Raw genomic sequence first — 22,815 nt, forward strand, 5'->3', positions numbered from 1 at the left:
TACTACATATGGCAGGGGGGAGCACTGGCCTCTTATGAACACCTCCTTTCTTTCTGGTCTCTTTTCTTGGTGCACTGACAGGCGTTTTGAACTGCCTTGATTCGCATGGAAGTGTTTTAGACTGGTGCACAAACCGTTGGGGTGCTGGTGTAAGCGTGAGAGAGCTGATAGAGCTGATAAGAATTTAGAGGGAAAGAAGGGAATAACTGGAAAGTGTACTCAAGGGAACGGCTAGTGGAACTAAATGAGGAAGTCTTGTGAGTATTATGGAAGCAAATGCACTCCAATTGGAGATTACCATAAATGATTGATGTTGCCTCACAAACACCATGGTGCCTTGCGGTTCACTGTGGCCCCATCCAGGGAACCCCAACTCATGCAGTGTACATGTTTTCTTTTATGAATTAGGTCTGTCTAGGAGGTAGTTGCAGCATGTGCCTGTGGCACGTGGACTTACAGTTTGCGAGAGTTAGTAAGGCAGACTGCATCTGTTGTTTTTTTGATCAGTGGCTTCAGGTATCTGACCTGTGCCTGTAACACACTCATCTGTGTCACTGGAACGAGCATTAAATTGCATTCGGCTTGACTTGGCTATTGGCTTGAAGTGGCTGGTAGATAGAACTGTATAGAACAAAGAGGCATGGTAGGAGGCTGCAGACCAAAGCGTTGCTCACCAGTGTCGCACTCTCCTCTGTTGTCATCCCAGATGCCAACTCATTCCACCAAACGTCCAAGTGGATCGATGATGTGCGGACGGAGAGGGGCAACGACGTCATCATCATGCTGGTGGGGAACAAGACCGACCTCTCGGACAAGAGGTGGGTGTGCTGCTTGGCAGTTGCCGCATGTACGCTCCACTCGCATTGCTTCGATCTGGGCAGGTGCACAAAGTGAGGTTAGAATTGGGGAGATGAAATTGAGGAAGCTGCGGAATAGACGTGAATAAGTCCCTGTTGGGTATCGCCTTGAAAGCACCTGAGCAAACTTGAGTGCCCTGAGAAATCTTGTGTGTGCTCTCCTCCCCTCTGCGACTGGCGCAGGCAGGTGACGACGGAAGAGGGTGAGAGGAAGGCCAAGGAGCTCAACGTCATGTTCATCGAGACCAGTGCAAAGTCTGGCTACAACGTCAAACAGGTACCTCATTGTGTTTGCACAAGAAGAGGGCAGATGCAGTCTTTCACTGCTCCTGTCTGATAACTTTCGATGTAGATGTTGCATAACCAAGAACATTTCTTTTTTTTTTCTTCTATGTGCTTTAACTTGATGAAACCAGTCACATGAGCTAAGGGTTTTTACTGTCCTCATTACTGTATGGAGTCATTAGTCTGGTAGAAATTCCTGTCACTTCTCGCAGTTTTCTTATTGTCTTTAAGGGAGTGTGAAACACATATGAAGCACATGTATGGTATATTACTTTATTACTTTCTTATGGTTGCAAGCTTTTTTTTCTGCAAGTGTTATGGTGCTGTTTTTTAAGTTTGCATCATTGTCACATTTCTTTTTTCATCACTGTTCAATTTGTTTTAAAAAATTATTTTGTCTAGTCTGCAATGTCTAGATATTTAATCATGCTGTTTCCATTGTCTAGTGCTATTACACTTTGATGCAATTTTATTCAGCGTTCCACACAACTTACACTGCACCTTGTTGACGTTTGTTGTTCTTTGATTTCTTCTTCTTTGAAGACATTTTTACTTCGTAATAAGTGGTACCCTAAGTATCCATAGGACAGTTAACAAAGCCCAGCAATGAATTTCTCAAGTGAAGTAATTTCAATAACTCAATTATTGCAGTTACTGGATCGAGCAACTTTTTCATGGTTTTCCAGAATTAGAAACCTGGCAACCTAATGTGTGGGTCCCACTAATGTCATTTTCTTTAAAGATAAGATTAACATAACATGCATAAAAATGTAATAGGTTTTGGCCATGCCACCTTGCTATGCTAAAGATCTGTTACATCAACATTAGTAAATTAACTTTGCTTTAACCTGAACAACTTAACCTTGCATTAACAGTAACAGCTGTAGTCCACCTTAGTGATGATGGTTTTTGGTGCAGCTCTTCAGACGTGTGGCGGCTGCCCTACCAGGCATGGAGAACACGGAACGGACGAAAGAGGACAGTATCCTTTGGTTGGCCGTTAGTCTTGTGCTTTGTCTCTCACCAGTGCCCATTTGCAATGTCGTTGCCTTAGCGCTCAGTAATTTCACATGTCCATCCCTTCGGCATTTTTTTCTGAGTAGAGGGCATTGGAGGGGGGGGGGGTTCGGCACGGTGTTCATTTAGGCACTCTTCTTTACCTCCTTTGGGCATTGGCACTTTGGTTTTACTGAGGGCTTGTTGTGACACCTGCAGTTCTTAGACGAGTGCACTATCTTTTTTTTTTTCTCTGAGTGGTGTTGCATGAAGCGTATCCTGTGGGTGCACGGGAGGTCACAATACCTGTGGCAAGAGCTGGTAGCATTGGTGTCGTGCAAGTTGTCAAGCCATGACATGAGTCCTGATTTCCGTTGAAACCGCGTTCCTTCGCTGTTGTAGCGCCTCAAAGTGGTGTTTGTGTGTTTCGAAGAGGTTTGCTTGTCGTGTGGTAAGGCATTTTTCTGCTCGAAAGATGAATTGTACCACAACTGTTTCCTTGCACAGTGTTCAATTTTCGTTGTGTGAAAAGCTGGTTTCTGTGGGGTTTTCTGTCTTGCTGAAACCTACAAAATAATTGGTACAAGTGATGGTTAGTGATGGTTGTAGCACACATAGGCACTTGTGAAATGGTGTGTGTGTGTTATAGGCTGGAACATGTTTGGCCTAGCGGCGTTGCTTGGCTGGAGGGTTTGGATATGCTCATACTGCCTAGAACGAAGAACCTATTGGATGAATGCAACTTAATGAGCTTTTTGTGTTACCTCAGGACACTATGTGTTATTGTTCAGAAATGTGCAAGTGCGTATGCTAACGCTAGGTGTAATAGATGAAGTTAGTGGTACCGCAAATTGCTGTGTAGAAGGTGGCTTGCAGTGGTGATGACGTTCTTTCTTCTTGTCATTTGTTGGCTTCGTAAAAAGTTAGTCCCCCACTTTGATAGATAGATTTGTAAAAGTTGGAACTTAGGATGTATCCATTCAGACCATCATCGTTGTTCTTTGATCTGCAGAGCAGTTCATTGTGCCTTTCAGAAGAGCCTTGAGGGAATGGTAGAACAGGATGTCATTTTTGCAGGGGTGGATTTCTTTTTCAGTCCTTTTTTTTTCTTGATTCCAGGGACCTTGCAGCTGGTGTGACACCTTTTTGTTCTCGGCAAGGGCGCTAGAATCCTTGGAGAATTTCAATAGAAGAGTCCAATCGCACTTTGTCATTTGGGTTAGAGGGTCTCGTTTGACTGCAGGTCCTGCTTTCTGGGACCTGCACCTCTCGTCTGTAATGGGAAGGCGGTTTTAAAATCTGGGGTAGCTGTGTGGCGTCTTGACCTTCTGGATACAAAAATGCATCGGGGTAGCAAACCTTAAAGGGACCCTGCAGCACTTACCATCGGCTACTCAGAATTGTTGTGACCGCGTGGGCCGACCCGAGCCGAGCTCCGTTGCCTCCGACATACGCGTGGTAGCGTGGTGTGAAGAGCGGCCAGCCGCTGTTGCAGCCGTGAAGAAGTCCAGACGCCGTAGGCTAACGTAACTGTTTACTTCATAGCGAGAGGTGAGCCGAAGCCAAAGAACAATGCCCCGACGGGCGAGGTTACAATACAGGACTCGAGCAGAGTGACAGCATGATTCACTGCTCAAACGGGAATGGATCTACAGCGCTTGGGCGGCTCTGTTTATACCCAAAAGCGGCAACGGTCAAAACAGCTTTCCCTCTATAATGTGCACACACCACGAACGTCACAGACACGCACAATGCTCTTTCCAGAGTTCATGAGCAGTCTGTAGCATCGGCGCATGTTGAGTCTGAGAGAGGAGAGAGAGGAGGACTCCGCTGCGATCGCGGGGCCTCTGTGTCCGTGGGGCGCGTCTCGACGTGGCGCTGGCAACCGCCGGAGTTTGAAGCGCGCTGAAAGCGAGGCGTCTGACCCGGGCTTTGTCGAGACGTGAAAACATGGGTCACAGACACAGTGGAACTTGTTTGAAAGGCGCACGTAGTGGCTTCGCCGCACAGCCGAGGAGTGATGACACGAAGCCCAGTGACGGGCTCAGTCGTAACAGAATGTTCTTGGGGGTAAAGTCTATTGTCCCAGCAATCTCCTCCTTCAAGAATCATGGCGAAAATCCTTCACTGTCACCGAAACTACGCGCCGAAAGCTGCACGCTCTATCCCAGAGAGGGGGGTGGCTCGTGGCACTCTCTTTGGCGGCCTTCGATATATCACAGGCCGGATAGTAGTTTCCTTTGCCCTGCAATGTGGAGGGGTCTATTTCCGGTCTGGTGCCACAAAAAAAGCAGGCATGGCTATAGCATGGCTGTGTGCTCGCAAGTGCGCGCTAAGGCTGGTAGGGTGTTTTTGAAGCATCAAACGTGTGTTGCTGCGTGGTCTTGTTGAAAGGGGAGCATTGAATTCGTCACCCAAACTCCGCGCCTACTCGGAACACAAAAGAAAGGCCAAAACTGTGCGTACAGGTTCAGGCATAGAAGAGGTTGGAACACAGCGGCGACGGTGGACTGTCACAGGAAATGCGAGAAATAGCGGTCAAGTTGACCAGCGACAGCCAATAGGACACCCATGGCTGCAGTGACGTCGCTTAGGCCACGCCAGGGTTGCATAATGAGGGGAACTGAAGAGAGTGGGGTTGGTTTTTACCACGCCTTTCACAGCGATTTGCCTGCCCACCGCTTCACATGCACGTGTAATATTTGGCTCTGGTATTCCTGGCAGTGTAATCTAAACGTCGTGAAGGTTTACTTGCACTGCTCAAAGAGTGTTGCAGGGTCCCTTTAAAAAGATCTTCAAGAAGAAGTTCCTCGGACAGTTCAGAAAGATTAGTCAGACAGCAAGAAGTTTTGATGGAGCTTTCTGAATTGGCTGTCCTTTCAGGCCTCTGGGTGCTTTTCCGTACTGCATCAGCATTTTTGTTTCTGCATCCTCCATCTGCGTACTTTCAAAAGCTTGTCATGGTGGCCCAAGAACCATACGAGCCGCATGTTTGATTCTTCAGGCATGGCATTTACTATGAAAGGCCAATAATGCTTGTATGTACAATATTAGGTGCGCGTCAATGAGCTGTCATCAGTCAAAATTGATTGAGGAGCTCATTCATTGCCAAGGTGCTGCTTTGGCACTGTGAGCCCTGAATCCATCCTGATTTACTGTTTAGGTTAAAGCTGCTGTACCATTGAGCACTGTCAATCTGTGGCGAGCATCTTGGTGTGGGTGACCACAGTGCTTCAAAATTTTAAATTTCGTTGTAGTGAATGATTTATATGCCTGCACGTACGGATTGCCTATTTTTACAAGTGGACAACAAACACCACCACCGGGTTTGAAGGGTAGCAGATCAACAATTCTTAGATGCGATTGCGATCTCAAAGTAGCTGCCAATGTAGGAATCATTTTGTGACATCTCCTCAAAATTTGTCTGTTGTGAGAGATTTGTGTCTGACTAGAAAGTTAATGCCGACTACTATTTTAAGCAGGGTACGTGTCTGTAAAGGATAAGGCTACATTATAACCTCTGGTTATGGGTAAAGATAGCATTTTTCTAGTCTCGCTTGTTGTAACCCTCAACAGTTTTGGATGAGCCTAGCTGATTCCTGTTCTGCCATCTGCAAAATGCCTGGGATGAGCATAGCTGTTTGTTCTGTTTTTTTTTGCCTAAACTTTTTTGATGATAGGGACTATTCTGAGGGCTACGCTGTGTGTCTGAGGATAGATGAAAGTGCAAACATAATTCTTGACCTCCTTGCGCGATTCAGTACTTCTTTTACACAGCAACAAGTTAGGTTTAGATGGTGCTTAGGTGTGAAGGAGCATTTGTGGTGATAGGAGATTAGTCGATCTGCGGCCCTCTGCCAAGATTTACAGCCCTGGTGAATCATTGGCATCTGAAACCGCTTCTTGATGCGTGCTGTAAGGCAGGTCTGATGGAGGTATGCATTGGAGAGGAAATTTATAAAGATCGAGTGGAAAATGAATTTTGGCCTGACAAAGAACATTGTGAGGGCTCTGAGGACTATATTTTCAGCGTGTTAGAGGAGCAAGATTCCTTTGGTTTCATAGAAGGTCTGCTACGTTTTAAGCTTCAGATGTTCGCTTTGATTGATTGCAGTAGTGAAAAGGAAAAGTAATAAAAAATTAATGCAACTTATGTACCGTATTTTCACGCATATAACCCGCACCAAAAATGCACAAATTTCAGGGGTGAAGTAGAGGTGTGGATTATATGCGGGGTATTTCCTTTGGTGCAGCTTCACCGCAATTACTGCTGTAAGGGCCGTGATGCCCCTACAGCAGTAATAGCGACTAAGCCACTGTTATCCCATTGACAGTGCTTACTTTGCACGCACAGCTCAAAGATATACCAACCTGAAAAAGTGTATGCAGCAAGCCGTCTAGTTACGTAGTCAGCTAGGTAAGTTCTTTTGCATAAACAAATGTGTAATGTTGCTTGAACAGTAGCTTTGGTCCATCCTCTCATGTATAAAATTGTGAGCAATGCGTGGGGATATATTTTTTTTTATTCGTTGAAAAGTGGGGGTGCGGGTTATATGCAGGGGCAGGTTATACACGCAAAAATATGGTATTAGTTTTCAAAATTAGCAGAATAGGTGGCCAAGTGCAGTTTCACTCAGCTTGGATGACCTTTCCCATTTACACTTGCTGAGACTCTCCAGTGGGAACATCAGCTACATCAGCATGTGGTGCTGAAAAGCTGGTGAATGCAGACCGTGAGGGTGAATGCAGACTTGATTAGACAGGGATGGCTCACATCTGACCTCATTGGTAAAAGATGCCACCTACAGCATGCAAGCTGGGCTTTCTCCTGTGGCAGTTGTTCAGGATTCTAGTTTGGTTGGCACTTGCATTCATTGTTCGTAGGACCGCTTTGATGTCCCTACCTTTGAACACTATGCTTTTCGTATGCACTGTTCAAGCTTTCCTTCTAATGTAAATATTGTAAGGACCCTGCAGTACTGCTCGTCTCCCCCTCCTCTTCATTTTGTTCAGTCCTTTTCTTTCCCTCTGTGTTTTTGCACCCTGCTCATCTTTCAGCCTGCCTGGTTTCGATTCTTGCAGTAGAGGATGGTTGAACGTCGTGAAGTGCAGCTGGCATGGTGACGTAGTCTGTTGTCGCACATGCCCAGGTTACTGGCACCTCTGAGCTGTCGGTGAGGGATTGAACTGCATGTGCCGTTTTCTGTTTGCTAGCCTGCCAGTGCTGTCATAACAAGCCCTCACTTTTTTAAACCTTTGTGCCACGGCCCTGCATTATCTTTTACGGTTGCTGTGCTTCATTGCGCTAGCTTCTTCGACGCCTCGTATTGCAGACAGAGGCAAAAAATGGAAAGTTGGGTGCGTGTGTGTATGGGTGGGTGTGTGTTTGGGAAAGGGGGGCGCAGCGCATGGCACACAAACTCGAAACACGCTCAATTATTCTGTAGCATTTCAGTCCTCGAGGTTACATTGCTGGCTTGTGATATAAATTTTTCTCAGTCAACTTCGGGCATGGACATTTCTTATCTAATTTTACTCCTCTTAGTTTCATCTAGTGCTGCTAGCTTTCTGCACAACTGAAATGCTACAATTTTTCGTCATCGCCGTGCTTGGAACATATCATTTTGCTTAGTTGCATTTTTCTTTTAAGCTGTGCAAGTGGGGGAGGGGGGGGTGGCTGGCTATTGAGGAAAACAGGGGAAGAATTTTAGCTTTTGTACATCTTGTTTACTGTAGTTGTTTGAGAATAACTGTGTTCACTTTTTCACAAATGTTTCATATGATACAAGCAGCTTTAAGGTCTTATGGGTGGCACGGATTATGTCGCGTAATGTTGCCTATGCATCACAGGTGTTCAAGTTTGAGTGCCTTAAAGGGAAAGAATGGAAAGGAACCTGATGCATGTTGATTCTGCAAACCTGTGTAGTGGGGCACACAAGTGCACCTTGGACTGAGGTGGTTTCCCTTTGTTTTGTTGCTTCACCTTGAATGCATATTGAACTTGTGCCCTGCCCTTAGCTGAGCAGACAGTCTTCATACTTGAATTTTTTTTTCTTTTACAGGCAGGCTTATAGGCTGAGTGCATTCCCAGCTGCTGAGCTATGGCTGGTTTGTTTTTATTAGCAATTTTAGGCCCCTTTACAGGTGAAATGTTACGTTGTATCAGCAGCACTGTTTGTTGTTGTTGTCTTTGCATGCCTGACTGCTGGTATGTTTTTTCCTTATATGGTTGATTTGAATACCTTGTAACTTGCATGCCCTGTTCTTTGGTTTTCCTTTTTTTTGGTGACCCGTTATGGTGTGTGCATCTTCTTACGCCCATGGCTTCTGGTGTGGTTGTGCGAATGTCGTGCATCTGTACTATGCATATAAAGCAACCTTAGTCATGAAAAGACAGGTACCCGCCGCAGTGGCTCAGTGGCTAAAGCGTTGTGCTGCTGAGACCAAGGATGCGGGTTCGACCCTGGCCAAAATGGCTGATTTTCTGATGGAGGTGAAAAGTGAAGACGCCCGTGTCAGCATTTTGGTGCACGCTAAAGATGGTCAAAATTAATTAATCCAGTCAGAATTAATCTGGAGCCCTCCACACAGCCCAGGAGTAGCTTCTGTGTATTAATCTCCATAATCCATAACCAAGATAAAATAAGTAATTTGTCTATCAAATAACAGGACAGAAAAGTACTTGACAACAATGAAATGGTTAGGGAAACAGTTTATTAGAACAGAGCTTTGCATGAGTGACAGGGACAGTTACGACATAGAAAGGCAAAAAAGGAGCAGCCATGATGACATAGTGAGTTCGTAACCTTGCTCTTTAATCACTTCCATGCAGTTCTTGCCCAATTATCTGTACAATTTATTTGTTAAGTTATGCTTCCCATTTAGTAAAAAAGCAAGAGGTGCGTGCATTCAGGAGCTTCTGCTTAGCCAAAAGTTACTGATTCCCGAAACTAGAAGTGAAGGCTGTTGAGAAATCCCGGTGCTCATCTGCCCAGGTAAATTGCACTTGCTGCCCTGCGACACCATGGTGCCTCTGTAAAAACTGTTGGAAGTCAGAGCTTTGTAATAAGTTGGTAGAAATCTGGTTTGGAAAAAATGGTGTTGTTGGTGGTGAGAAGGCTTTGGCTGAACTTAATTCGCACACCTTTTAGCAACAGCAGCAAGCCCATCGGTGTGTCATGTGCCCCCTGCATGCTTGCATGCACACACCTTCTCACTGTATCTCTCTCTCTCTCTGCACCAGCACCAATACCTTTTTGTTGCGCCCATTTTGGTTTTGCCGCGTTTGTTTCTGTTGGTTCCTTGACTCGAGCCCCTCCCGCCCTGCTGCCCCTCTCTCTCCTGCTCCGCCAGTTGTGGACGTCGATCTCAAAGATGGCCCCACGGAAACGCCGCGGCCCGAAGGCGGCTGTGCCTGCTAGGGGAAAGCGAGACAGAAAACCACACAACCCCGCGCTACTGCTGCTCTTCAGTGCCGCACTCACCCGTCCAACAAAACAGCTGCTACACACACATCCACACACCCAGGCATGCACACGCAAACACGCAGTTTTTTCCCTCAGGCCACGTGTGCATGCGCCTGTAACTACGCGCGTAACAGTTCGGGCCGGGTTCGGGCCGGGTTCGGGCCGGGTTCGGGCCGGGTTCGGGCCGGGTTCGGGCCGGGTTCGGGCCGGGTTCGGGCCGGGTTCGGGCCGGGTTCGGGCCGGGTTCGGGCCGGGTTCGGGCCGGGTTCGGGCCGGGTTCGGGCCGGGTTCGGGCCGGGTTCGGGCCGGGTTCGGGCCGGGTTCGGGCCGGGTTCGGGCCGGGTTCGGGCCGGGTTCGGGCCAGTTGTCTGCTCTGCTGGAGGAAAAAAAGGTTGGGCCACAACACGGCATTTCCAAGCACTGGTAGGAAGGGAAGAACAAGAATGCAAGCTAACGAGACGCGGGAATACAAGTGCCACAAACTTCTTCTGTCGGCGGGTGAAGTGAACTGTGTTTCTTTTTTATTTTTGCGAGTTTGTTGGACAGTGGACTGGAGACTGTTGCGCCCCTGGGTGTGGGTGGTTGGCTGAGCTGTGCGAGCCTCTATAAAGAGAAGTGCGCGAGAGGTCCGCCTGTCAACGAGCATTTGTTGTAAAAAGGGGGCTGGGGCTTTGTAACTGTTAGCTGGTTAAGCGTGCTTTTGCTCTTGTTTGCGTTTTTATTATTTAAGCCTTCTCCCGATCTGCCACCACTACAGAAGCAGCCGTCCTCAGATTTTTTTCGTTTGCTTTTTACGTTCTAACCAACGGTCGCGCCTTGGAAGTATGTCGTCCTCTGTAAGTTTGTATTTATCGATCTGCCTTCTTTTGTTGGTCTGTGTGGCTCTGTTCCTTGTTTTGTAGAATATAAATTTCTTTTTCTACTTCCTCGTGGCACTGTCGTGAATGCGGGCACTCAGAACCTTTGAATGTTGTTTCGTGAAAGCCTGATTGAGTTAGCATACAGCCAAAGTTATCTCGGCCTCAATTTTGAGGCTGTATACGTGGCTGCTTGCAGTTTTGCTGCATTGGATGGAAGGCTTGGCAGCAGTGCAGCTAAATTAGTGTCCAGCTGCGACTATGCTTAGTTTGGTGCATTTACCTAGGTGCTTGTTAGGCAAGCATCAACAATCACCGACCTTACAATCGGTCTTTTAACGTTGCTAAATTTAGAGGCCCATTGTGCATTGCCGGCATAGTAGGACACATCATAGTGTATCTTGCACAAGGATATGGGTTCGATTCTAAGGCCACAGGTGCTGTACTTCAAATGGAGGCGAAATACTGAAGCACCTCCATGTATAATGTTTATTCGCATGTTAACGGATTCACGGGAGGCATTAACTAACCCATAGCCAATCACTGTGGTACACTTTATTCCACAGGTGAATCATTGGCACACCAAGCCCCAATTTGAGATCGAGCAATTTTTGCTTTACAGGACAATACCTAGGCAAAAAGAGAGAGAGTGATACTGACACTATATGCAAATGAAGAAGTACTTAATGTACATGTGCTCTCCTTTTATGCCCAGTTACTTTTTTTAGTTCCGAATCTAAGTGCTCCTTTTGCAGGGCTGTGTTTAGACTGCAAATTTAGTTTTTTGTCAACATTATTTATGCCTTTTGAGAGACAAATTGCTGGCAACCGTGATTCTCAGAATCGTGCTTTATTGCTTTTTGCACACAAGCGGTAGAAACGTATTGAGGTCTGTTGTGGCGACGTGCATTCCAGTGCTGGCACTCTACTTACTGAGGATGTGCATAAGTGTTACTCTAAACGGCATATTTGTGCCCATACACTGAAGTGCACAAGGCCTAGGTGTGCTAGGAAGTAAGCCAGCTTTGGCTTCTTGGAGAGTAGAAAGGAACCGTTGGAAGTAAAAAAAAGAAAGTGTTGGGGGAATCGGGCTGCTGTGCAGCGCAGCCGTATGCAGCGTAAAGTTGGCCAAAAGTTGTTGCCTTGCTGACAAACTCGGCCTGCAGAGCGTAAAATACTCTTTGCAGTTTACTGCAAGAAAGGTGTTGGTTTATTTTGTGGCTGTGCTGTGAGGCAAGCTGTTTTTCTAAATTCTAGATGGACCACTCCAACTTGATGCATTCGTATTGTGGGTGTATACACAGTGCCCCTCTGTGACAAGCTTAAATGAGGCCGTCCTTGAAAATTCACTCTAACCAGCATGATGATGTTAAAATTACCTTGTTAACACTGTGAATCTCATTAGACCTAAGAGGGTAACAACTTCTATTAGGTTACTGCTGGGGTGTCGAAATAAGTCTGACACATTAGGAACTCGGTAAAATCGGAGCTGCAGCTGTATTGCTGTTCAGCGAGTTGGTTCACGGCATTGAAAAAAGTGAGTGCTACAAAAACAGTTGAGAGAGCGAGGGACAAGGATGATGAGAGCAACAGAGAAAGAGCGGGAAAAGCTCTGACAGAGGGCAGACAGACACAAGCGCTGACGACAACTCGTGTCTGGAGTGGGAGATTGCGCATCTGGCCGGATAAAAAGAAAGTTGTGTGTGTTTTATCGCCTTTTATAGCTGACGTCGCTTTTTAAGCTCTTTGTTTATCTCGCTTTTTCTTTCTCGCACTGGTGTATGATTATGTGCTTTCCTCCTCCTTTTTATTGCCAACTCTGATAAAATTTCACCAGTTGCTCGTTAGCGCTCGTGTCTGTTTGCCCACTCTTCGTCTGAATTTTTCGCGCTGTTTCCTAAGGTGTAGAGAGACAACACTTTTGCCGCGTTCATCTTGTCAGTTCTTGTAGCGCTCAATTTTTTCCGATATTTCCGATAGCATTGCTGTAAGCCCACTGCCACAAAGTGCTTGAGCGAGAGAGGGTGCACGCGTGGTGTCGTAGCTCCCTTGACTTGACGTGCGTGCCCAGCTGTTCCCCTGAAGCCCCAAGAGCCTCCCAAGGTGATGAAGGACGAAGAAGGCGGCTGCATCTGCTAGAGGCACGCGTCTCGTAGGTGTCACCTGCTCCAGCCATCGCTTTCCCACGTCCCACAGAACCCGCCGCTGCTGCTGCTGCTGCTGCTGGAACTACTTAAAGCACGCGCTGACAACAGCTCGCTTGCGATAATCGAAGAATGCCACAAGTGGGGTAGGCACAGTGTGCAAGATGGCGTGGCTGTTAAGATGGCAGGGGAAAAAAGGAGGCGTGGTCAGCTTTTGAAGTTCACTGGCCTGCCGGGAAAACTTGCTTAGGAAACCAAAGATTTTTTTTTGTTAGTGTAAGTCGGATGCATGGGTTGCCAGCAATCGGGTGAAAGTTAGTGGCGCAGCTAACGTTAGCTGTTGCACTGAGCTTGTTGCAACTCTGCTAAAAGATGCGGCGCGTCTGTTTGCCTCATTGCTGCCTCAAAGAGCACAGGGCTAGGGAACGTGAAGATCTAACATTGCACCACCTGGACCGTTTCGGTAACGATATAACAAGTGGGATATCACACATAACTAAGCCAGGTGTGCTGCTTCTGAAGCTAAAAAGGGATTTCACAAGTGGGAATTTTGAATTTCTAAGGCGTTTGTCTTATCGGGTAGCTTGTTTTGCTGTTCTGCTGAATGTTCCATGCTGAGAGTGCCGACTGGTCACTTTGAAACTTCTGGTCTTTCAACTTTGGCTGCTTGCTTGCCAGCATTTCGCCTCAAGTTGGACGAACGTGTCGGAACGAATCTGTCACTCGGGACAAGTTGTGGTACAGGCAGAGTGTGATTCTGCGTCAGTATCAAGGTCGCTCTGCAACCTTTGACCTAACCCGCTGTGAGCCTGCTCTGCATTTGAGCCATCAGTGCATGCATTTTGGTCTCGCAACGGCGTTAGGTAAATATCCTTTCACGAGCGGCGTAGACGTCACTTGCGTGGTCTGTGAACTTCTTCTACCACGAAATGCACATTCCTTGCAATAAGTTTCGGTCCACTTTGTCTCGAATAAAACCGACAAAAAAAAAATGCGCAGTCTTTAGGACACAGCTGCTGCAGCGAATGCGCACATAGTAGCTAAACTTGTGAGCGCTCTGCGTGTGAAATGGAACACTTTTTTTTTTTTTTTCCCCTTCTAGTCTGAGGTCTTTTTCACGTCTGAAAGGTTTTGCATGTTTATAAGCATGGTGCGAGAGCTTAGAACGAGGTCTACAATCACTTGCACTACGACGCTCGTAGGTGGTGGAGGTGTGTCCCTGTGGGAGAATTTTGCTACCTCTTTCGTTTGTTAGTGCTTCCCGATGGAAACAAAGTAACTAGGTTTAATCACTCGCAGCAGTTGTGGGCCTGCGTAGATGTGGCCAGTTGTGAACTGCGGTCATTGACTAGTGCAGTTTGTGCAGGTTAGTTTTAAACTGAAGGATCTCAAAAGTGTTAACTGTGCCTGTGAAGTCACAGCACTGGTGAGATTTACCGGCACAATGATACTGGGCTGCCAGTAATGGTTAACACAGACCGTAAAGTTACAACTCTGTGAAAGACATCCATAGATGGCAGCTTGTTGTAGTACATTGTTTTTTGTCGAGCTAATCTAAGCCTTGCAATGAGAGTGGTGCTGTTTCCAAGCCTGTGTTGATTTCGCTCTTCTGAAATGAAAGAAGCTCGTTTTAGCTCTCAGTACTAGCTGCTTATCGAGATTATTTGTAGCGCATATTATTTATTCCTACGTGTCAATGTTTATTTTTATTTCTGCGTGCGTACTACTTAGGACATTCTGAGAACACAGTTCCCAGTACTTATGTTGTCCGCTTTTGGAGAAAAGGATGTGAATGGACCTTTGCACTTGCAAAGGAAAGGCTGCTAATGGTGCGAGGCTAGTTCCAAGGAACTATGTGTCCGGTGTAAAAAATTTTTTTCAAATAAAGTTGGCCACAAAGGCTTTGCAGAGCAATTGGCTCAGATTGTGCTTGTGCGTGCATGTATCGAACGGAACGAAGCATGCGGGAAAATCTTGCCAAGCGGCGAGGTGTCCAACCGAAATACACTGCTTGTTTATTGAACTTTTGGCAATGGGAAATTGCCAAGGTGCTGAGGCAAAAAAAAAGGCCACTGTAATAGTCTCCTGACTAGGCAAACGAGTCCTTGTTGAACAAGAACTTATTTCGATGATCAATTTGTTTCTTCAGCTCTTCGTGGGCTTGATAAATACATGAAGGAAACTTGGGGTAATTTTTTTTATTCTGCCTGTGGTTAGACCTGTTAAAAATTGGTGCAGCTTGCTTTAGTGGTGCAAGAAACGGCAGAGCTGGTGACCCTTCTCCCTTCGTCAAAGTCACGGCCCTTCTCCCTTCGTCAAAGACAGAGAAGTGCATGCGAGAGGTCACTCCACAAACGCTGGGCAGAGTTTCTCGGAGGTGGAGTGGGACGATGGCACACTCGCGTGCGCCGAGTATATCCGTTCATGGATGGCGCAACCAAGAGCTTACGCAGCTTGCCTGGTAAAAAAAACAGGTAATCTTTTTCCCCTTGCCTCGTCTAAAATTATTCCTTTCCACCGACATCAGAAGTTCAGACTATTGGATACGTTCATTATGGATTCTCAATGCAGAGTTTGGATTGGTTTGCGGCTCTTCGAATGACTTCAAAGTAGCAAAGGCAATAGTAACTTACCTGCTGAACTGCGTCATGAATGCTTTGAATGGTGCCATCAGCTCAGATTTAAAAAAAGCAATCGGGAGCCTCGAAGGCTGCCTCAAACACATGACGATACATCTACTGCAAACTGTAACTTTATTGCGTACATAGTATACTGCAAGGGAGCACGTGTAAATGGCGTCAACGATAGCAGGCAGGGCTCATCTGTAAAATTAGGGTGCCTGCTCAAGTGACGACCTTCTTTGGCAGTGAAGTTTGAGGTAAGTCTTAAAATGCCTTAGCAATTTGACATTGAAATTTACCACATTGCTTACTGCATTCCACACAGGTAAGGCCATGCAAACTCGCAATTTGCGGCTGTTTCACATGGGTACTGTGCTTCGTCTCAATATATTTGCAGAAACTAGCTGAACTTGCTATTATATGCGGTACAAGGGAGCATTGTCAAAGCAGACATCTATTTCTTGGAACTTTGCATGCATTCACAGCAGTTGACACTAATACTGGGCAAGAAATCCAGTTGCTAGGATCTCATTGTAAATAAACTTGCCCCCCTTAAACAAGGTTCTTACCCCCAAACTACTGAGGTATTGCATGCTGGTTCGTTGCCCTTGCAACACTGCAGTTTTAGGCTACAGCCTGAATGCAGTGTGTTGAGGACCGTTGACATGTAAACATCGCCACTTTACACACAAAAAGAAGTACATCCCAAACAAGTGTATAAGTTAATTCCAAGCTGACGTTGCTACAGAACACTTAAAATTGCAGAGAGAGTATTGCATATAGCCGCTACATCCACCGTAGCTGATTACATTGGAATGAAATACGTCAAGAAGGGGTGAAAAATTATTGCACTTTGGGTAACTTGCAGGTACTTGAAAAGGCTAAGAAAAAGAAAGACTGCTTTCCAAACTATCACAATATTTCGTCACCACACCAAATACACTAAGCAATTTTAAATGATGCTAGGAGTACTAGGGAACGCCAAAGCCAGCGAGGATAACTGTTGAGCAGGTGAAATATTTGACCACACAATGACCAACTTTAACAAGAAGAAAAACACCACAAAAACAATGTTTCTATCAGCAATTTCAAACCACTGCATTGAGCTTCGTATGTTCAAACATCAACAAAATGACACAGCATCATGTTTAGACACCACTTTAGGTGCAATATGAATTAACCACTAACACCAGCTAAATGTCCCGATCCTCCAAGAACTGACAGGGTGGGAATTGTATCACTCCGGACTAAGTAAGGCCTGCTAACTAATTTCAAACAACTAAAAATTCACACTTTCAAAATTTCTGTGCAATATGTCCTTGTTGCTCAGCATATGTCCTCCTTTCAATAGCTGTTAGTGTCTTGATCGAGAGTCTGAAATTCATGCACACCTAGTATTGTAACCGAGGAAAACTTCTCATAGAAGTGACAATACCTGCTGCCCTACAAATAGACAACAAGGCTCACCCAAGAGCACACACAATAGCCACAAGTTGGGTGACATGAAACAGCACGTGAATGCTTTTGTGTCTGCCATCTTTGAAAACTGCCTTAGCCTCACCTGGCTGCCATCAACTCAATACCCCTGCTACAGCTATGTCCGAGTGTCATTCGAACCGAATGACATTTGACTCAAATGAGGGGCTTCGAATGCCGTTCAGAATCCGCCGCGCTCCACTACACTTTCGATCGCATTTGACAGATTTAAGAATCGCTTGCCGTGCTGCTGCTGTCGAGTTCTGTTTTTCACACTAATGCAACAATCAAATTTACCAGCAGTCTTTTGCAGTAAAATGATATCAAATTATAAATAATGCAAGCTTTGACACAGTTTTTATTCACTTTAAATCACAATCAAGGTTTTTTTGTATACTGTTGGGTTCGTGTTTTGTGCTGTCTAGCCACATTGCTTTGTCGCTTGCCTGCACTGGTGCTGAAGAGTACGTAATATTACATCTTGATATCATGATTTAGGTGAATGAAAAGTAAGCTAAGTCTCACAAGAGTATTTTGTTTGTTCTAAGTACGTTAGCAATACATTTGTTAATGCTGACTTGGATCCAACGCCGTGCGCGAGTGTGCGAGAAATGGCATTCGAGAGCCCCTCATTTGACTGGAATGCCATTTCAAAACCAAGTGGAGCAGCACAACTTCTCATATGAGTCAAATGACATTCAATTCGAATGGCATTTGGACGCCAGTGAGTGTAGCAGGGGTATATAAGATACTGTGATCACAATATGAGTGCATAACACTGCATAACCAAAAAAGTTCTCGCGGGCACACAACATTTCACAGGATTCTAATTTAGCGGCATGATACTGTAATAGGAAAAACAAATTGTCTGCGTTCACAGTTATTGCAGAATGGAGGACAAATTCAAGCAGGTGAGTAAAAATGAACCATAACTTCGGATAAAAAAAAGCATCTTGCGCTATTTTTGGTAGTTGGCGGCAAGGACATCTCGTAATGTCTTACGAAAGATGTGAAGCTTGTGCCAACGCCACCTCCAACCCACCCTTAGAGACAAACGTGATTTTCCAATGTGCACGTTTAGTAATTTCCACATGCATACTGTGCAGACGGCAAGGAAACAACAGGGGAATCAAAGCTTCATGAAGTAATATTTTTTTCTTAAACAAAGGACGGAAAGACAATTTGGGCCAACTGCCACAGAATAGCTCTGCTAAGGCAGCACTTCAAGGGGCAAAGCACTTGTGTAATTTCACAGGTTTGCACAACGATGCAGGCCAGTTCCAACCGCAGAGACAAAAACTGTGCATTTCAAGCCTACTATTCAGATGACTCTCAATTGAGCACAGAAAACAACAAATGTCCACTATCACAGGCCACTGAGCCAGGCCTAGAGATCGTTTATAGCTGGCAACTAATTATTTGTCGTTAATCAAACACAAACTCCTCTTACTGCTGGATAAACTTACGAAACTGAAACCACTGCACCACTGCAATTTGAAAAACAAATTCATCGTTCATTCAACCAATCCCCCTACAGTGGGGGATTGAAACACAAACCCCCTTCAACGCCACTTGACCCACAAAATTCAAACCATCACAATTTTTTTAATAATGCAAACGAATACGTCTACGATTCAGCCAATTCCCCTTCGGTGGGCGATTGGCCTGAGGCCTGACACTAATTACGTGCTGTCAACCAAACACCAACCCTCTTTGACTCTGATTGACTCGCAAAATTGAAACCGTCGCAGTTTTTCAAAAACCAACGAACGCGTCGATTCTGCGAATCCCCCTACTACAGAGGGGGGGATTGGCCATAGCAGTTCCCCCTCAGGCGGGGCAGTATGCCCGGTAGAGGGTGATGGTGTCGGTGGCGGTGACGGAGAGCTCCTTGAGGGCGGCCAGGAAGAGCACCTTGCCCTGGTGCAGCTCCACGCTCCCTGCCTTGCCCGTCCCCTCGACCACCAGGAGGATGCTGGCCGAGTTTAGGCGCTTGAGGGGGTACGTCGAGTTGGCCTGCACCTGCACGCACACCAGGGGTAAGGGGGTGGGGGTGGAATGGGCTCGATTCAGCATAGCCAATCCTGAAGTACAACTGGCAGAGCGCCTTCTCTTGGCATGCGAGTGGAAGCTTCGCCACAAGAGTTTGCGGCTGTTCTGGGCGTGCTGCAATGCATTCTTCTTCGAGCGCACGTGATGTGCACTGTGTATGGCAAGCTCGTAAGGAGCTTAGACACGCAGTTGACACGTCTTGAGGAAATGAGACAAAAAAACTTGAGGTAAAAAAAAAAGACATGAACAGAAAAAGGAGGCCTACCAAAAAATCTCATTTGGAGGTGACAAGAGGGGGGAAAAAAGTTTGCCCAAAATAAAAACCAATAACCTCGAAACCATAGCTCTCCTGTCTTGGGGCCCAGCCAGAGAGGGTACCATATTTACTCGAACCTAGGCTGATGTTTTTTTTTTTTTATAAAAAAACCAATGTGCAAAAGTGCAAAATGCTTAGATTCAAGCACCACTCAGAATCTAAGCACTTAGATTCAAAGTGCTTAGATTCAAGTACCATGGCCTGTCCGCTAAAGGCCTGGCTGCGCTAGCAGCATGACAGCTCGCTATGCACCGATGTCAGGCTGCCGTGTGCAGGCGGTTCTGCATGCGCGCCCAAGGCTCATTTTCGCGACATTCTACGGTAGCTGCACGATGACGTGGTCACTCGGGGTCAGCGGCGGGGTAGTGGTCCCCACGGCTACACAGGCGAACTCGGTCATCTGCTTCGTACTGTCCACTGTTCCAAAATCTTGCAGTCACACGTTCATGCAGCGAGGGTCGTCGAGCCGGCGAGCTTTCATGTCGGCAAAGGTGGATCGTGTCACGCGATTACGGTGCCGGCGATTGCCATGCACTTTGACACCCCCTCCTCTCTTCCTCTCACTGTGGCGTGGGTGCAGCGGTGGCAGTTTTCAGGAAGCGATCGTTCAGTGCAGTTGCGTTGGTAGAGTTTTGCAAGTGTCGTGACTTAGCCACGTGCTCGCCAAATGCCGGCAGCAGCTGCGCCACCTGCGCTTGAGAAGTGATGGCACCAACCAAGCGGTGCCACTACAGCGCGGCCTTTGAGCAAAAGGTCATTTTGCACGCGGAGAAAACTTGAAACCTGCAAGCGTAGCACGAGTTCAACGTGCACGAAAAGAATGTGCAACAATGGCGCAAACAATGAACCAAACCATTCAGCTGTGTAGTAACCCGCCTGGTGTTCAGCAGACCAAAAACGGCCCGGGCTGACATCATGGAGTGGAAGAAGTTGTCGCCGATTTTATCAGGGAACAAAGGGAAGCGGGAATGCCCGTGACGACAAAGATTGTCCAGGTGAAAGCCAGGGAAGTTGCCAGTGAAGGGTGTCGCATGAGCCAATATTAAAGGAAGCAGGGGTTGGGAAATGCGCCTTATGAAGCGGTTCAGTTTCAGGCTGAGACGACGGACCTCCGTGAGTCAGAAGCTGCTTGCTGACTTCGAGAAGGACTTTGTCAAGTTTCAGTGCTACGCGATGGACAAATGGTGGGAAAAGCACTACCAACCGGGGCAAATTGCAAATGTCGACCAAAACCCGGGTGTTCTTCAACATGCCAATGGCATACACTATGAACAAAAAGGGTGTGACAGAGGTCAAACTTACAATGGGTTACGAAAATTAGTGAACGACAGTAATGTGCTGCACCGCCAATAGGCGAAACTTTTCCCACATATATTATTGAAATGCAAGGCTCTACCAGTGAGCGAGAAGTTTCCCAGAAATGTTGTTAAATGTTGTTGTGCACATTCATGACAAAGGTTGGACGTCCAGCGGCTTGATAGAGGAGTGGGTGAAAAATGGTTTGGGAATGCCGTCCAGGGGCCGCGTTGTGCAAGCAGTCACTTCTAGTCCTCGATTCCTACTGCAGCCATCTGACTGACAGCGTGAGGACCACGCTTTCTCGTGCTGGGACAGACATTGCCATAATCCCTGGTGGCATGGCTAGCCAACTCCAACCGCTTCACGTTACCATTAATAAGCCCTTTAAAGGTAGGCTTCGTCAGCACTACACCGACTGGCTTACGTCGGAAGAACATCAGCTCACCCCAACCGGGCGCATCACGCGTGCTTCACTCGGCCAGCTGGCGAACTGGATCGTCGCGGTGTGGAACGAAATTCCAGATGGAACAATCATTACAGCTTTCAAAAAGTGTTCTATTTCAAATGCGATGGACGGAAATGAGGATGATGCCCTCTAGGATGAACCCACCAACACAGAGGACAGCGGTGTTGTGGGCGATAATGATGATGACAACGAATAAAACTTATACATATGTGCCTACAGAGTGTGCCCTTGTGCAATAAATGTGCTGGGTTCCCTGCTGATGAAACGGCGTTTTTGTCATTGGGCCTAGATTCAAGGTAAGTTCCTTTTTTTTTTTTTGCCTAGCGAATTTTGGGGGTTAGCCAACAATCGAGGGTGGCCTAGATTCGAGTAAACACGTTAAATTGTTCAGCACCAGCCACAGAACACAAGTTTTGGCACTCGACAAAAACTCACAGGCATTAGTGACAACAAACGGAGACCACCAACAGCGAGCTTCAGTTTGTCAACACTGTTCTTGTGGTAAGCCTGTTCCTTGCATGCCAAGCTGTATGCCTGTCTCCAGCAAAAAATTTGCTGTACATATGTATATCACAGAGTCCCTCTGCCACGAGAGGCTGCAGGCTTAATCTTGGCCATGGACGGTGCACTTTTTTTTCATTAATCTGTGTTTATACAGACAGAGTGTGCGCTGTTGAGGAGGATCTTATCCTTGGGCAAAAAATTTTTTTTGTATGCACCGGCACACGCAACCTTCCCTTCACTGATCCAGGGGGATATTCCATTCTTCGTTAGCATCATGGTGTGAAATGATGGGCGTGACCACGGCAGTGTCGCTCACCCGGAAGGAAGCAGTGGTGTGCCATCTCCAATACACAACACAAGAAAGGAATAAAAGGTGGGCAGTTATTAGACTACAGTAGACTGAAAAAAAAAATTAACAGGGGTGTGCGAATATCCGAAGCTTCCTAATATCAAAGGGAATACATGTCATTCAGTTTGGGTAAGAGTCAAATATCATTTCAAAACTCAGAATAATGCTGCAAACCGTGCATTGGGTTTGTTTATTTGTGTTTTGCTTTTACCGCCCGGCTGCGCCGGTCTGTGTTATCGCTGTGGCAAGGGAAGCGCGTGTTCCATTCTTTCGTTCTGTGCCGCATGTGTTATCTCTTCTGATAGGGAGAGCGTTCTGAACTAACGTGAACAGCCTAGAATAATCTTCTTGGATCCACGATGTTCTAGATGTGAATCGACGGTTCGACAACCACGCGTGCCGAAAGATAAAAAGCCTGCGGAGCAGACGCCGGGGTATTCGATCGCCAACGCTCGCTTGCGTATACGTCACTTTGCTGACTGCTGCTTCGCCGCCTGTGTATTCTTTGAGTTGTTAGGGGAGCACAAGTTCGCTCCAATAAACGTTTTCTTTCAAGACAACTGCGTCGTCTTTGGCTTCGTGACATCTGGTAGAGGTGCTGGGTACATGCACCCTAAACCATCTGCAAGTCGCCAAGCAAGCCCCACTCGTACCAGCAGCTGACAGGAAGGCTTCCCACCTGAACTTGCTCTACTACCGAAGAAAGTGACGTGCGTAGGCGAGTGTCAGGAGTCGAATACCCCGGTGTCTGCTCTGCAGGTTTTTTATCTTTCGGTGCGCGCGGTTCTTGAACCATCGATTTACACCAGAGGAGAAGGAATAAACATTTAATTGAGCAGTCAATGTTGTTGGGTTGACCGCCAGGTGGGGGACCTCCTTAGTCCAGGAAGCCCTGGGTCTTGGCGGCCTGTCTCGCCCGGTCTACCAGATGTTGTTGGTGATCCGGGTTGGAGCTGGTCAACCGACCCTCCCACTGCTCAAGTGAGGGATTTGAGTTTGGGGCAAAGGATGGTGTGTGGCGGCACTCCCATACCATGTGGTAGAGAGTGCATGGCTCCACGCAGAATTTACAAGTGTATGTGTGCAGTGTCGGAGAACTTCTAATAATTCAAACAAAATCCAGGGTA

General features: G+C 46.6%; 2 protein-coding genes across 3 annotated transcripts in view; one reads left to right on the forward strand and one right to left on the reverse strand.

The window, feature by feature from the left end:
* Positions 1-14,517, forward strand: part of Rab6 (RAS oncogene family member Rab6) — a 28,269-nt gene extending 13,752 nt beyond the window's left edge. Inside the window, exons 5-8 of one of the 2 annotated variants that reach the window (XM_077698120.1) lie at positions 707-818; positions 1,041-1,134; positions 2,061-2,124; positions 12,533-14,517. In XM_077698120.1, the coding sequence (XP_077554246.1) occupies positions 707-818; positions 1,041-1,134; positions 2,061-2,124; positions 12,533-12,600 (338 nt within the window). In that variant the 3' untranslated portion in view covers positions 12,601-14,517. Of the gene's footprint in view, positions 1-706; positions 819-1,040; positions 1,135-2,060; positions 2,125-9,491; positions 10,530-12,532 lie in introns of those variants that run through there. The other variant, XM_077698119.1, reaches the window with a different exon arrangement.
* An 822-nt stretch (positions 14,518-15,339) lies between these two features.
* Mpi (mannose phosphate isomerase) overlaps positions 15,340-22,815 on the reverse strand; it is a 36,671-nt gene continuing 29,195 nt past the window's right edge. Inside the window, exon 8 of the mRNA XM_077698121.1 lies at positions 15,340-18,724. Coding sequence (XP_077554247.1) covers positions 18,533-18,724 — 192 coding nt within the window. The 3' untranslated portion in view covers positions 15,340-18,532. The remainder of the gene's footprint in view (positions 18,725-22,815) is intronic.

This window comes from Haemaphysalis longicornis, unplaced genomic scaffold (assembly GCF_048455015.1).
Source record: "Haemaphysalis longicornis isolate Haplotype H1 unplaced genomic scaffold, Haemaphysalis longicornis Haplotype H1 scaffold_2, whole genome shotgun sequence".
Lineage (NCBI taxonomy): Eukaryota > Metazoa > Arthropoda > Arachnida > Ixodida > Ixodidae > Haemaphysalis > Haemaphysalis longicornis.